Genomic DNA, 14,370 nt, shown 5'->3' with positions numbered 1-14,370 from the left:
ATCACAGAGTGTGTTTTCCAGGCTCTCAGGATTCAGAGGTCAGTGAAGAGCAAAAGAAGGAGAAAATTATGGAACTAAAGAAGAAAGAGAAACTCCTTCAGGAAAAACTGCTTCAGAAGGTTGAGGAGCTGAAGAAGATCTGCCTGCGAGAGGCGGTGAGAGCTGCACCTCACGCCGGGCTGGGGCAGGTGGGAGCCCTCTTCTCCCACTGGCCCTTACCTGGAGCCCTCTCTGTTGTTCCCAGGAGCTGACAGGCAAGATGCCCAAGGAGTATCCCCTGGGTGCTGGAGAGGAGCCTCCCCAGGTGAGGAGGCGCGTTGGCACGGCGTTCAAGCTGGATGACAACCTGCTCCCCAGCGAGGAGGTGAGCACGGCAGCTTGTTCACACAGAGGGCTGGGCTGGCCAGGCCAGTGGCCAAAGCCACTTGTGGATAATCCAGCTCTTCCCTGGGGGGTTTAAGAGGAGGCAGCTGGGGCAGTTGCTTGTGTGGAGTGGGAAAGTTTGGGGGGTTCTGCCCTTCTTTCAGCCACGCTTTGAACTGACCATGAAATTGGCTGTTTCTATGGGACTTAAGTTCACCCAGCCTGAACCCCTGCATGAATTTTAATGGATGTTTTGCTGCTAATTAGAGAAGGTCAGGTGCATAATGCCATTTGGCAGCCCATGGCTTTTCTGGAGCAATGACTTGTGTCATGTTGGGATGGTGTTTGAACACAGAACATGGCAGGGGTGTGCTCTATCCCCCTTGCAAAATCATCTGTGAGCATAGTTTTGTGACAGGTGACAGGAGGAGGAGTTTTACCTGTGGCTTAATGAAGGTTCCACCTGAGTAAAACCTCCCTGCATTGCTCAAGAAGCTAAAATGAACTTTGCTGGCAGAGACTGACTGAAGTGATAGAGTAATTCAGATGGTTGCAGTTTCTGGACACACTCCATTCCCCCTCATTCTTTGTGAGATTTGTTAACAAGCTGTATCATCCAAATAAGTAGGTGTTGGGCACTTGGCATCTGTCTTTCAGCAGAAACTCACTGCCCTGGCTCACAGGGCTGGTGTGTTCCTTGTCTGCAGCAAAGTGATTTTGTGGACTGCTCAAATGCTATTAAACCAAAATCCTGCTGACCAGATTTAATAACGTGTTGCTTAGCACTTCTGCAGTGCCTTTCATCTGAGCTTCTCAAAGTAGTTTGCAAACAATTAATTAAAGCCTGAAACTCCCTCTTACGTAGGTATGGTGATACCAATTTCCATTTTTATATTCTCTGAAGTAGGGAGGGATTTTGAGTGCCCTTTTCAGGGTTGGACTCATAGCAGGAGGTTTAGCAGCCTAAACCTGAATTTAAGAGTGTGTGTTAATGTTCTGGGCTTCAGAACTTTGGACCTTGCCCAAGAGATCTCAAAATTGTACCCTAGTCAGAAATAAGCTCTAATACTTTCATATGCTGAGATTGTCTTGTGTATGAACTTTGGTATTTTTGTGCTCAAAATTTCACTTAATCACCACCATTTTTGTTAATGATTTTCATTGATAATTTCTCTCTGGAGTACAGGGAAATAACTCCTCTCATGATTTTGCAGGATCCTACTTTGCAGGACTTGGAGAGCAATTTTGTGATACACCAAAAGCTGGTGGAAGCTGCAAAGAAACTTGCCAGTGAGCCAGACCTCTGCAAAAACGTGAAGAAGAAAAGAAAGCAAGAGTATGCTGATGCTGTAAAAAAGCTACAAGAGATAGAAAACTCCATAAATGAATACAGAATCAAGTGTGGCAAAAAACCAACCCAGAAATCAACTCTGGCTCTGCCAGGTGAGAGAATTCCCCATGTTCTGATGCAAACAGGAGGGAAAAAGAGCAATTTGGCTGACTTAGAAACTTTGTTTACATCTCTTCTCTATGGGTTTTATCTTCTCCAAGGCAGTTAAATAAGAAAAAGAAGATGAAACTGCTGCATCTGATACACTCAGTGCACTGGTGTAGGCTGGGGGCAGAGCAGGTCACAGTTTTAGGAGCAAGCACAGACAAGTTCAGCACCAGGTATGGGCTGAAGGTGCTGTGCACAGAAAGACTGGCAGCAACACCTTGGGTGAAGCTTTTCTGATGCCTGAATTCCTGGTGGGATGAGTGCAGTTGTACATCTGAGATGCCACATGCAGCATCTCCCCCATCCCTCCTGTGGTGCTTCAGTTCCAGCAGAAACAGAGCAAGCAGGGTTTTCTGCAGGATGGAGGGCATTGCTTCTTGATTCAAAACTCCTGATTTCCCAGAAGTCATAAATGAACTTCAGGAGTTTATGAATGCAATTAGTAGCAAACAGATTTTTTTGACTAAGTCCATTTGCCACTGATGAGCACAGTAAAAGCAGATACTCTTGGTCCCTCCATTCTTAGTGTGTTTCTCCTGAGGGAAGTGAGATTCTTGCTGCTTTGTAGGTAATGTGTGAAAACCTGTTAGTATCCAAGCCAGCTGAAGGAGTTTTGGATCCTTACCCCTGACACACCACGGCATCACTGGGCCATCCATCATCACAAATGATTATTCTGCAAGGCTGATGATCAGCATTTAATGTGGCCCAGCTTGTTCCTGATTGACAGAGGGGAGGGAAACATCTGTCTTTGCAGTCCCTTGCTCACCAGTCTGGATGCTGATTGTGGAAGGTCCTGTATTACCTGGGGCACCTGCTGTGTGGTAATGACCAGGAAGGCTGGTGAGCAGAGAGATCCATCCATCCATGGGTGCCATTGTTGTTGTTGGCAGTTTATTTCTCTGTTGTCCAAGCCAGCAATAAGCAGCTGCATTCCCTCCCAGTGCCAGGCTCTCACCCTGCAGCATGTGTTTGTTTACCTGAAGCAGAGCTGTGCCCTGCTCCAGTAATTGATTTTATGTGTAACCTTGTCACCATCACCAGCGGTGCTCTCGAGCTGCAGGTCTGGGTTTCAGGAAGCTGAGCAGTGATGAGTCACTTGAGTCTGTGAATTCAGGGAATTACTTGTTGGAAGTATTATGTTAAATAGCCTCACTGATTTATTGAACCAAACCATAGCTGTTTCCATCCCAGCCCCAGGGATAGGAGGTGAAGGACATACTGGACTGTTTTCCATGTTCCACTTTCTCTTCCCTTTCCTCTCTCTCTAGCCCAGAGTTTCTTCCTCTTTTGCAGGGAGTTGCACTGACCTGGGATTTAAATTCAGATATGTCACCATATCTGAATATGTCAGCATTGCACTCCCCCCTGAATCCAGCACTGTAGCTTTAGGCTGGCTTTTTTCTTTTCCTCAGCAGGCTTTGTTCCTCCCCACACTGGGCCCAGTTCCATGTTTTACCACCCTGTGGTCAAATCCACATTAATCGGCTCCCCTGGAGCTTTTTCCCAGTGTCAGGTTGCAAGCAGAGCTGCAGCCCATCCTCGGTGGTCTGACAGGTCCCCCCAGGGCAGGGGCCAGTCCTGGTTTTTGCTGGTTTTGAACAGCTGCTCTGTTTACTGCATTCTTGTAACCAGAGCTTTCCTGGCAGCAAAGTGTGACAGCAGGAGCAGTGTCCACTGCACGTGCTCCTGGTGGCTGGGGCACAAGCAGGTGTCATGCACAAAGTGGCTGCCACTCTCATTTTTTGTTGCTTCCTTTCTCTCATGCTTGAAGATTCATGGAGGCTTTTTACCCCAGCAGTGCCAGAAACAGCCTAGGAATTTAGCTGTCTATGGGTTAATTGTCTCTAGTTCAGCCTCATTTCTCTGCTGCTGGTGGTCTGCTCCAAACCTGAGTGGGGACAGGCTGTTTCTCATTGTGCAGCATCAAGGCGAGGCAGGTACAGTGAACTGCTGTGAGTAAACAACAAAATGTAAAAGAAATAAAAAATCAGTATGCCCATGCAACAGTTCCTGTTTTCTGTGTTGCTGGAATTTGCAATACCTCGATAGAAATCAGTGGAATTACTCTGGATTGATCTTGAATTAATTGAAACAGGATCTGGATACTGATGAAACATTCAAAAGTGAGTGCCAAATTTTAAAAGGCTTTTTGTATCTACCTGATGGGGTTTCAGGTGTACCTCGAGGAGATTAGCTGCTAACAGCCAAGATCTACATGTCTGTGTAGGCTCCTGACTCCTACTGAAGCACCAAAACACCCTGTGAGATCTGTTGGAATTGGGGTGGAAAACACCTTTGTAAATCTTGGCCTGATTCCTGCTGCAGATTAAAAAAAGGAAAAAAAAAATCTCCTTTGATAATTACCTGGGTCGCTTGCTGAACTGCAGTGAACACACAGAGTGATGATGATGCACCAGGACTGTCTTCAGGCTGTGGGGGCTAGAGAATAAGGATTGCAGTGTTACAAGTATCAGCTGGCTCTGAAACACTAGAAAATAAACTGTATTAAGATGTTTGTAAGTTGATGTTGGCTCTTTTATGCTTAAAGTGTTTGCTTTTATTCACAGATGATATAATTCCATCCGAGAGCAGCTCCCTGTCAGACACAACCACCTATGATGATGGTATGATGCTTATCCTTTTTTTCCCCAATAAGTTTGTCCATTCAGAGATATTTCTTTGACTTAATGTCCTTCAGCATGTCCCATCCCTGGAAGTGCTCAAAGCCAGGCTGGACAGGGCTTTGAGCAAAATCTTTTAGAGGAAGGTGTCCCTGCCCATGGCAGGGAGTTGGAATGAGATGAGCTTTAAGGTCCCTTCCAGTACAAGTCATTATATGATTCTATAATTTTGGTGGCTTTTGATGATAAATTGCTTTATAGCAGAGGAGAAAAAAAAGCTGCTCAGGAATGTCCTTCCTCTTAATGGATTAGTTTTTGGAAGTTTCTGCTCTGTGAGCTGACCTGAGTCATCTTTAGAGAAGGAAGTTGGTTCTAACATGAGCAACCTGGAAGCTGAGGACACTGTGAGTGTCAAATTCGTTGTTCCTAGGGCCTGGCCTGGAACTGAAGGACTTACAAATTGGGAGAATTAGCCCAGCCCTTCTGGCCTCACAGCTACCATAAAACTTAGAGAAAGGTGGAATAGTCGCAGATACTAACGCTCTATTTACGTTTATCCGTTCCCTAGTGAGCTTGCATCTTGCATGGGTTGGTGTTTGCTCAGCTTACTCATTTCACACACACACCCACAGACACACTCACACCCTGTTCCACAAGGTGGAAAGGACTTGGCCTGCCTCTCCCTTAAACTAGATAATCATCATTTGGGGACAAACATTATCTAAATTATTACTCACTTTTCGGTTCAGGCCTGATTCTGATCTCACTTTGTCCCAGTTTTAGACTTGTACAAACCAGGTGGTGCTATAAAATGGATTTACACCTGATTCCTGCTTCTACAAGTAGAAGTGGAGCCAGACTTGTGAATGTGTTTTCTGTGATGCTTGTCCTGCATTTATATGTATTAGTTGGAGTTTCCTGTTGGCTCTGTCGGGACCTGGTTGTGCCCTGAGCAAAGTGAGAACAAGGATCAAACCAGCATCTTCCCAATTGCCTTCAGCCAAATGTGTCTGTCAGTTGTCTTTGCTCATTCAGTCGCTTTTGAAGTCAGTCTCTTTTAGGTTGTGTTTCAAAATTAATTCTTAAAATGTCATTTTCAAGAGCTGGAAGGTGAGGGAGAGGAGCTGGCCTTTGCAGAGGCTGAGCTTGTCTGCTTGGCTCTGGGAAGGATTGCTCTGCAAGCAGATGTTTTCCCAGGAAGTTCCATTCTGTGATCTGGCAGGGGCCCAAGCTGGGTGTAGTCTCCATAGGAGTTGGTGCTGCTGGGATCTGCAGGAGCCTCCACCATGTCCTGTCTGTGTGGGGAGAGCTCAGTGCAGGCAGGAAATCTTTTCTAGATCCTCAGCTCCTGGCATTGTCTCTGCACTGCAAAGTGCTTCTCCTTGGGGGCCGCAGATTTGCACACAGGGCAAAAATATCACAGGTTTTGCTCTAACAAAGTGCATATTCCTTTCCAACAGTGAGTGAATCACTTCCTGCAGCAGCACAGAGACCCAGCTCTGCACAGCTTTCTCCAAGACTTCCCCCACCAAAGTCCCTTGGCGTGGAGAGAATTCATCTCAGGAAGTCATCCATAAACGAGCAGCTCTTGGAAAGCAGGCACTCCAGGTAGGCAAATCCCACTGCTGCTACACCTGCTGCCATGGGCTGCATCCTGTCCCTGCTGAGCATTCCAGCAGAGCTCAGAGGGTTTGGGGATGGGAGCTGAATTTCCTGGCTAGGAACAAAAGTGTGTACAAGCAGTTGACACAGTATCTCAAACCAAAGAGTAGTGTAATTTTTGTCAAGAGGTTTGAGATGGGTGAGAAACATAATAGCAAGGGCTGCATTTAAGGAGTTGTTTGTGCTGTCATTCTTTGTGTCAGTTTCTGGGTTTTTTTCAGTTTTCATTTAACAACTTGTCATTTTCCTGATGACTGTGCTTAGTGGATTCAGGCAGCACCAAACCCTACCCATCGCTCCTGATGGTATCAGTATTTCAGCAGGTACATTATCAAAGCAAACATAATTCATGTGAGACCTGATAGAGAATTCTCTGTTTACAAGCAGAGTTACTGGGATTCAGACAGCTCCCATCATTAGTGTCAGCTGTGTGTCCAGCCCAAATCTATGGGATTTGAGCACTTTATGAGCTGTAGCAGCTTCCACATCAAGAGCAGTAGGTTAGCAGGTGATTGTGTGATCATGTCATGCGTGGTCATGTCAGATCTGTCACTAGCAGCTGTACCTAATGTAGGGATTCCCAGTGACTTTGAGATTTCTTGGACTGTCTTGTGTGTGTGAGCAGGCTGCTAAAGACACACTTAAAAACATTGTAGAGTTTTAAGCAATGCCTTATCTTGCTTTTTTTCTCATCTGTCCCTCAAGACTAGCGGAACACTAGTCAAATTATAGCCATACGTACCCATGTGCTGAATTTGAAAGCCTAATTTATTTGCTTCTCTGTTACCTGTTCTCTCTCCTCGATGGTTCTGTCCTTTGGCAGCAGCTTGTCCTGCTGATCATCCTGTGAATACCTCCCTTTACCCACAGGAAGGGATTGAATTTTCCTTCCTGCTTAACAGCTCTATTCCTCACACATCCAGTTACATTTGTCCACCCTTTCTTTTGTATCTCCAAGACTTCAGGTGGCTGTGGTGGGTGTGCTGTGACTTGTGGGGGGCCGTTTAACCTCAGTGGGTTTGTCTCCTTTGCTGCAGGGACGTGCTCTCGACGCACAGCAGCCCGTTCCGCACGCTGGAGCGGCCGGCGCCGCCGCAGGGCGGCAGGAGCATGCCCACCACCCCCGTGCTCACCCGCAACGCCTACAGCAGCAGCCACCTGCAGTAAGAGACCTGGGCTTTGGGTGCCACACCTGGCTGGGGAAGCACAAGAGTGAAAGCAGATGGTGTTAGGAGGGCAGAGGGTTGTTGGCTGTGCGGCTTTCCCACAGCAGGGTGTTGGTATTTCAGCGGGTACATTGTCAAAGCAGGCAGAATTCATGTGAGGCCTGGTGGAGAGCTCTCCGTTTACAAGCATTATTGTCAGCTGTGTGTCCAGCCCAAATCTATGGGGTTTGAGCACTTTATGAGCTACAGCACCTCCCTGGAGCACATCAAGAGCAGTAGGCTTGCAGGTGACTGTGTGATCATGTCAGATCTGTTGCTAGCAGCTGTACCCAGCATAAGGACTCCCACTGCTTTCAGAATGTTGGTTAGAGATATTACTTTGGGAAGCCAATCCATGGTGGAGAAGGAGAGATGCTAAGAATCTTAGAATGTTAGCTCAAGGTTTGTTTGGTGCGGTAATGCAGCCTTGAGAGACAGATCCAAAGGAAGCTCATCTTCCCATGTTCTGCTCCAAGATTGTTACTTGTGTAGGCTTTTCCTTTTAAAAAGGAATGGAGATGGAGAGTTCTGATACTTACTGATGGAGGGTTCTCTGTTCACAAGCAGAGTTACTGGGATTCAGACAGCTTCCATCATTAGTGTTGGCTGTGTGTATCTATGGCATTTGGGCACTTTATGAGCTAGAACAGCTCCATGGAGCACATCACTAGCAGTAGACTTGCAGGTGATTGAGGGAGCCCTCCCGTAAATCATTACCAAACTGTGTTTGTGACCTTAGCTCAGTGTGTCCCTGTCACAGATTAACCTTGCTCAGCCTGACAGATTATTGTAAGGCAGATCTCCTGCTGTTGCAGCCAATACAAAATTCAGCCAAACCGAGTTCTGTGCGTTGCAAATACTCTGTGTGGAAACATAAGGCAGGATTTGTGTTGTGCTTGGGCTGGGGAGGCAGCTGACCTGTCCTTGCATGCTCTGTGTGTTTATTTGTGTGAGACTTGCCTTTAACCGGCCAACATCTGCGTTCTTCTAGGCCAGATGTTTCCCCACACCACTGCCGGCAGCGCAGCGGGAGCCTGGAATCCCAGACCCACCTGCTGTCCGAGGCTCCTGCTGACAAGCCAGCCTTCTCCCTCTGCAAGTCCCAGCGGAGCAGCAGCACGGAGATCCTGGACGACGGATCATCCTACACCAGCCAGTCGAGTGCAGAGTATTACTGCGTGACACCCACTCCCAATCCCTATTACACCACTCAGACCCTCGACAACAGGACCAGGGGCCGAAGGCGCTCCAAGAAACACAACATTTCCGCTGCGAGTTCGGGGAGCATGCCCAACCTGGCCCATAAGGACGTCCGCACTGGTGTCTTCCACAAAAATCAGGAGCAGCCTTCCTCTAATTACTACATTCCTGGGTACTCCCCGTACGCTGAGCCTGATGTTTATTACAACGGGGGCTACGTTTACGAGAGTGACACGGAGGGGCAGTACAGCGTGAACCCCTCGTACCGCTCATCGGCGCACTACGGGTACGAGCGGTACCGGGAATTCCGCTCCTGCCACGAGGACGAGGTGGACAGAGTCCCACACAACCCCTACGCCACCCTCAGGCTCCCCAGGAAGCAAGTGGCTAAAACGGAGCACATAACCAAAAACATTCACAAGGCCTTAGTAGCAGAGCATCTCCGGGGCTGGTACCAGCGTGCCTCCAGCCAGAAGGAGCAGGGTCACAGCCTGCAGGCGGGCTTTGAGTCTGACAGAGGATCTCAGAGGAGTTTGGGCTTTGCTGCTCTGCAGACGCCGTGCTCGCCCAGCAGTCGGGTGTCGTCTTTCTCTTCGGGTAATGTCTGATTTCATCCCTGCCCAGTGTTTTTGTGAGTCCCCGCTGTGCTGTCAGCTCTGCCCCCAGTCAAGTCAGCAGAGCTCAGTCAGTCCTGAAGTGTGGATGAGGAGCCAAGTAGGATCTTATTCTGTTCTTGGAAGGAAGGTTTTGCTTGTTGTCTTCTCCTAAGGGTAAATCTGCCTTTTGCTCTTCGTGTAAGCACAGTAACCCAGAAAAGGACAAAGAGCATTTGAGTTTGACAGGTATATTTAGCAGCTAGAAGCAGTGTACAAAGCTTCATGCCATGTAAATGCAGTGGCTGTGATGGCTTCCAAAATACAGTCCAGTGAGAATCACTGAATGTGTCAGAAAGCACTTTAAGAGCTCCAGAATACACCTGTACAGTGCTTGACTCTCTACAGGGCTCGTAAATCTTATTTTGTGTTTGCATTGTCTGCCTGCGTCCTGCAAAACCCCACAGAGATGAGAATTGTCTTGTTTGCCTCAGCTGATTTAGCTGAAGAAAGGTGTAGTCTTTCTTCTTAATCCTATTTTTAATTCCAGCATCTTCTACAAACACTGCTGGGAACTGGAGAAACCCCCTTGCACTGGGACTTTCAGACTACGATACGTTGTCTCATTCCTCCTATGCCAGCTGTTATGGGAATGTTTATGGCAACCTTCCTTTGCAGAGCAGGTGAGTAGAATATATGAAGATTTTCTGCCCTTCCTCCTGCATGTCACAGGATCTTAAATATTCTGAGCAAATCAACTTGATTTCAAAGAGCCAGGGTGAAGAGTATGTATAAAATTGGTGTTGTGAGGGCAGTTTTCTGTGTGGAGCAGATGAGCTGTGCCACCACTAACTGTACCCCAGCACTGGAGGAAGTGGGGAGCCCTCACAGTGAAGGATGAACTCGTTGGTTGCGCAACTTTCTCCTGTGGCTGGTGCAGGACAGTGAAACATCTTGCACTCCCTGGTAGCTGTGATGCTCTGGGCAGTGTTGCAGGCAGAGCTCACAGTGAGCCCAGCCCCTCTGGTTGGGGAGCCTCTCCTGAGCCCATCAGCAGTTTCCCAGGACACAGTCCTGTTGGGTTTCTGGAGCTGTAGTGCTTGTGCTGGTGAAGTTTAGAAAAAAACAAGGGGAGGAGACACCTCTCCAGCCTCATATCTGAGGTGGTACCACCCCTGCCAAGTGCATCTCCCTTGGCAGAGTGAACCTGGGAGCCATGGGGGATGTGCTGCTGTTTGCAGACACCCCCTGCTCCTGGGGGCTCTCCCCAGGGCTGCAGAGAGCCCGGGCTCTGCTTGGTCCTTGCAGGAAATCCTGCAGGAAATCCTGCAGCTCTGGCTGCTTCTGCAGGGCACTTTGGATGTGTCCCCCCCGCTGCAGAGCACTTGGCTGTGAGGACAGAAAGCTCCTGCCCTGGGGAATGGCTCTGCCCCCACAAGTGCCATCACATTTAAACACACTTATGCTCAGTGTAATAAGTACCCCACGTGTGCCTCCTGCTTTGTGGGTTGCAGTTTATGCTTGCTGCCAGACCGACTTGTGTGAAAATACTGAATTTTTAATTCTGTTTGTTTTAAAATAAATGAAAGTGTAAGGGAATACATAAAAGCTGCTGCTAGATCCTTTTTTTTTTTTTTTTGCTAAGTGCTATGGGCTGTTTTACTGAAGTGATTTAAAATATCTATGGCAACAGTGTTTAAAAATACTGTTTCTACTAATTTTTTCATTTCTCATAATTGAGCTTTGAAAATTCTGCTTGTATTAGCAGATTTATCTAATTGAGGTTCATTAGCTATTAATTTTCCACTTTCTGAATCACTTGTCTGATTGTTAATCTGCTGTATTTTCTACTTTAATATGATCATGGCAAACAGTACACCCAACAGTCTTGACAGAGCTCAGGGCCAGGTTGGATGGGGCTTGGAGCAATCTGATGTAGTGGAAGGTGTCCCTGCCCAGGGAGGGATGTTGGAACAAGGTGAGCTTTAAGGTCCCTCCAAGCCAAGCCAGTCTGTGATAGTATGACAGTTTGGAGCAGCTGAGATTGCTCTTGCACACAACTTCACTGATTACGGCACAAAAAATGTGTTTGTGCTTGGAGGCAAACTCAAAATAACCATCAAAACTTTGAGCGCAAGGGAGGTGCATGAATTTGAGGTGCATGAATTTGAGGTGCATGAATTTGGGGAGGACCCTCAGCTGACCCTGGTGCCGTGTCTGTGTTGCAGGACCTACGTGGAGCCGAGCCAGCTGGGAGGGGACGAGCAGGATGGCCTGGAGGCAGAGCTGCCCAGCAGTGAGCAGAGGCTGTTCTGGCACGAGGACTCCAAGCCCGGGACGCTGGTGTAGCCCCCGTGCAGCCCCTCACTCGCTCCTACCCCTGCGTGCCTTGCACAGAGCTCCGGGGCCCGCCTCGGGGGGAACTTGCAAAAGGAACAAAAAGAGGAAGCAGGCTGTTGGTTCTGCTGGGAAAGGTGGAATTCAGCATGAAGAGGGACTGCAGCAAACTGACCGAGTCCTACCATGAATGGCGTTTCTTTGTGAATCCATACAGCCCAGGGCAAGCCACAGTTCATCTACGACCAGATGCAGCACTTGGTTGAAATATTTATATTTAGCAAGCACTTTTTGGGAAGATTGGAAGGTGTTGAAGGCAAACCTCAGAGAAAAAAAAATAAAAATGTGAAAAGGAGACTCTTATGGAAAAACCAGGAATTACAAGAGCACAAGTCTGATGTCTGAAAGAAGAAGAAAAAATGAAAATTTATTCTGCCATGGCTTATGAGGGCCTGGAAGAGGTTTCATAGGCTTATGAAGGATAGATCTGTGTGTGTGAGTGAGGCAAGGGGTGACTGAATCAGTATTGGAACATTACTTGAAGGAAGGCTGGAGTTTTTTTTATTTTGGAGGTTTGAATGAGTCTGTCCAGTTTTTGGGGTGTTGTTAAGAGTGTTTGTTAGCACCACAAGCAAGTTCTGGAAAGAAAAAAAATTTGCTGACACATACATGGTGTAAAACTAATAGCTAGCTGTGGATTTGGAAACAGAAGCAGTGAACTTTGAATTCTCTTTTCCATGGTAAAACATAATTAATAATGGCCCATTTAATGACCTTTCCATGGAACAGCCTCACTGTGTGGAGGAGTAGGCAGATTTTCACCATGGCTGCGCGGTGACCCCTGTTCAGCAGGCGACAGTGACACGTTGCTGTGCCACAGTGGGTCAAGGATCCACAGTGGGGAGCCCCAGGGAACAATTTGGTAGCAGTGGCCAGTATTTCAAGGTGGATGCAAACACAAACAGCCAAGTGGGTGCCTTAAAATGAGGGGCATTAGGATTGTACCGCGAGTCACCTGAACTGCCAGGTGTGTTGCGGAGTCACTGAGTGACAGAACAGCGTTTTCACAGAACCATTTGTGTAGGGAAAAAAACCACGTGACTGCAGTCTTGATTCAAGAGGGATAAACCTACCTCAGGTCATCCATCTGTAGGAACAAACTGGCACGGGGTTATCCTGCCTGATTCCTGATGACTCGTCTGCATATGGTAAAATCTCTCTCGTTTCTCAGCTGTACTGTGCTTCAGGATTCCAGAAATGGTGCTCTTTTGTTCTTTTATACAGAAGATTAGTTACTCCTTGTTCATATTGTGAATAGAAAGGTTTCTGATAAACTTTTTTGACGTTTTTTACCAGTATTCCAGAGCATGTAATATATACAGAAGGACACACTTGTTAAGCTGGTACTTAGTTGTTTGTATTATTAGAGTCGCAATTTGGAATTAAACAAACAAAAACGAAATAAAAAATAACTTATTTCCTTGGTTTTGCATATTTGTATAGCCTTCTAGAAATGCGAAAGCTCTTTTTGCTTATTCTTTTACTACTCCTGAATTTTTTAGACCTATTATTTTGTATAGGTCAATAAACTGAAAAGTGTGCTACCAAAACCACTTCAGTATTCCTCCTGTTTCTCCTTGAGTGCTTGGGAAGGTGCAGTGTGTGTTATTTCAGGGCTTTGAAGTAAATCACTGTGCTCTGATTTCTTTTGGCCTGTGTGTTGGCTGGGGTGCAGAGGGTCGGTGGTCTCCTCTAAAGGAAGGTTGGCCCCAGGCAGGTCAGAGATCCCAGAACATCAGAATATCAGGTCAGAATTTCTGCTTCTCCATCAGCTGTACTGAGGGAGCTGAGCTGGGCTCTCTCAGCATCCCTCCAGTGATACAGAGCCAGAGGTGTCCTTGTGTTGTTGAAAATGCTTCTTGCTCATCTGTCCTTGCACTTAGGAATTGCCATGGCCTTTCTCACTTGGAACATGGCTTTTAGGGTTTGTGTTGCTCGAGTGCTGGGTCCTCTTTGGAGTTAGTGCCCCCTGAGACACTCACCTGTCTGTAAGAGTGACTTGGGCTTCAGGTGTACAGCTGCTTCTGCAGCCTGGTCACCCAGTAGTTATTCAGTTTTACTCTCTTCAGAGTTGTCATTCCCTACCTTTTGAGTTGTCCATAAACTTTACAACCACCACTGAATTTTATTCTTTTTTCCAATATAGGTGTTTTAAAAAACCTGCAGGTGTGCCTATTAAAATTACCCCCATGATGCTGTTACTTTTGCATTTCTCCAAGCAGCATTTGAGGTTTGTCTGCTGGCAAGTTCTTCCTGCACTGACTGCTCCCTGCTGCTCCCAGTGCTTTGAGCAGGAAGCTGAGTGGTCCCAAGTCCAGTTCCTCACCCAGGGCTCATGGATTCGGCACTATCAAAGCTTTTCCTACAAAAAGGAATGGAGATGTGTAACAAGGCTTGTTCCCCATTTGAAGCTTTGTTTGCCATCCTTTGTTTTAATGCTGCACCCACAGAGTTCTGTGTTGGCTTTTCTGACAGCTTTCAGGATTTAGCTCAGCCCAACACATCCGTGTTGGCACAGCCCTGGCACTCAGCCTGGCCTCCTGGCTTGCTGGGGCAGAACCAGGGTGATTTTGGATGAAGTTGTTGAGAAGATGGGGATTTGAGGTGGGTTTGGGTTGAGGATGGTCTGCTGTATTTGGGAGTATTGTGTATAAATCCTCTAGGGCCAGAGTTCAGAGCCTGGTTGCAGTTTCCAGTTAGCAAGAGCCGAGCAGAGGAGCTGGAAATGCAAGGGGGGGTGGAGTTGTAGCTCTCAAGCCCCTCTTGTCATTCTCCACATGCCTGGCTCTACAAGGGTTTTGTTTTTAGGAACTTCTATGAAGGGTGGA

At 47.2% G+C, this 14,370-nt stretch overlaps 1 protein-coding gene across 1 annotated transcript in view; it reads left to right on the top strand.

The window, feature by feature from the left end:
- FRMD4B (FERM domain containing 4B) overlaps positions 1 to 13,023 on the top strand; it is a 76,895-nt gene extending 63,872 nt beyond the window's left edge. Inside the window, exons 15-23 of the mRNA XM_084214183.1 lie at positions 22 to 155; positions 245 to 364; positions 1,578 to 1,806; positions 4,432 to 4,488; positions 5,946 to 6,093; positions 7,185 to 7,310; positions 8,344 to 9,149; positions 9,696 to 9,828; positions 11,374 to 13,023. Coding sequence (XP_084070309.1) covers positions 22 to 155; positions 245 to 364; positions 1,578 to 1,806; positions 4,432 to 4,488; positions 5,946 to 6,093; positions 7,185 to 7,310; positions 8,344 to 9,149; positions 9,696 to 9,828; positions 11,374 to 11,494 — 1,874 coding nt within the window. The 3' untranslated portion in view covers positions 11,495 to 13,023. The remainder of the gene's footprint in view (positions 1 to 21; positions 156 to 244; positions 365 to 1,577; positions 1,807 to 4,431; positions 4,489 to 5,945; positions 6,094 to 7,184; positions 7,311 to 8,343; positions 9,150 to 9,695; positions 9,829 to 11,373) is intronic.
- Positions 13,024 to 14,370: the final 1,347 nt, after the last annotated feature.

The sequence above is a fragment of the Fringilla coelebs genome, assembly GCF_963513975.1.
Source record: "Fringilla coelebs genome assembly, chromosome: 13".
Taxonomy (NCBI): Eukaryota; Metazoa; Chordata; class Aves; order Passeriformes; family Fringillidae; genus Fringilla; species Fringilla coelebs.
The sequence above is the reverse complement of the archived record's forward strand: the minus strand, read 5'-3'. Positions and strand labels throughout refer to the sequence as shown.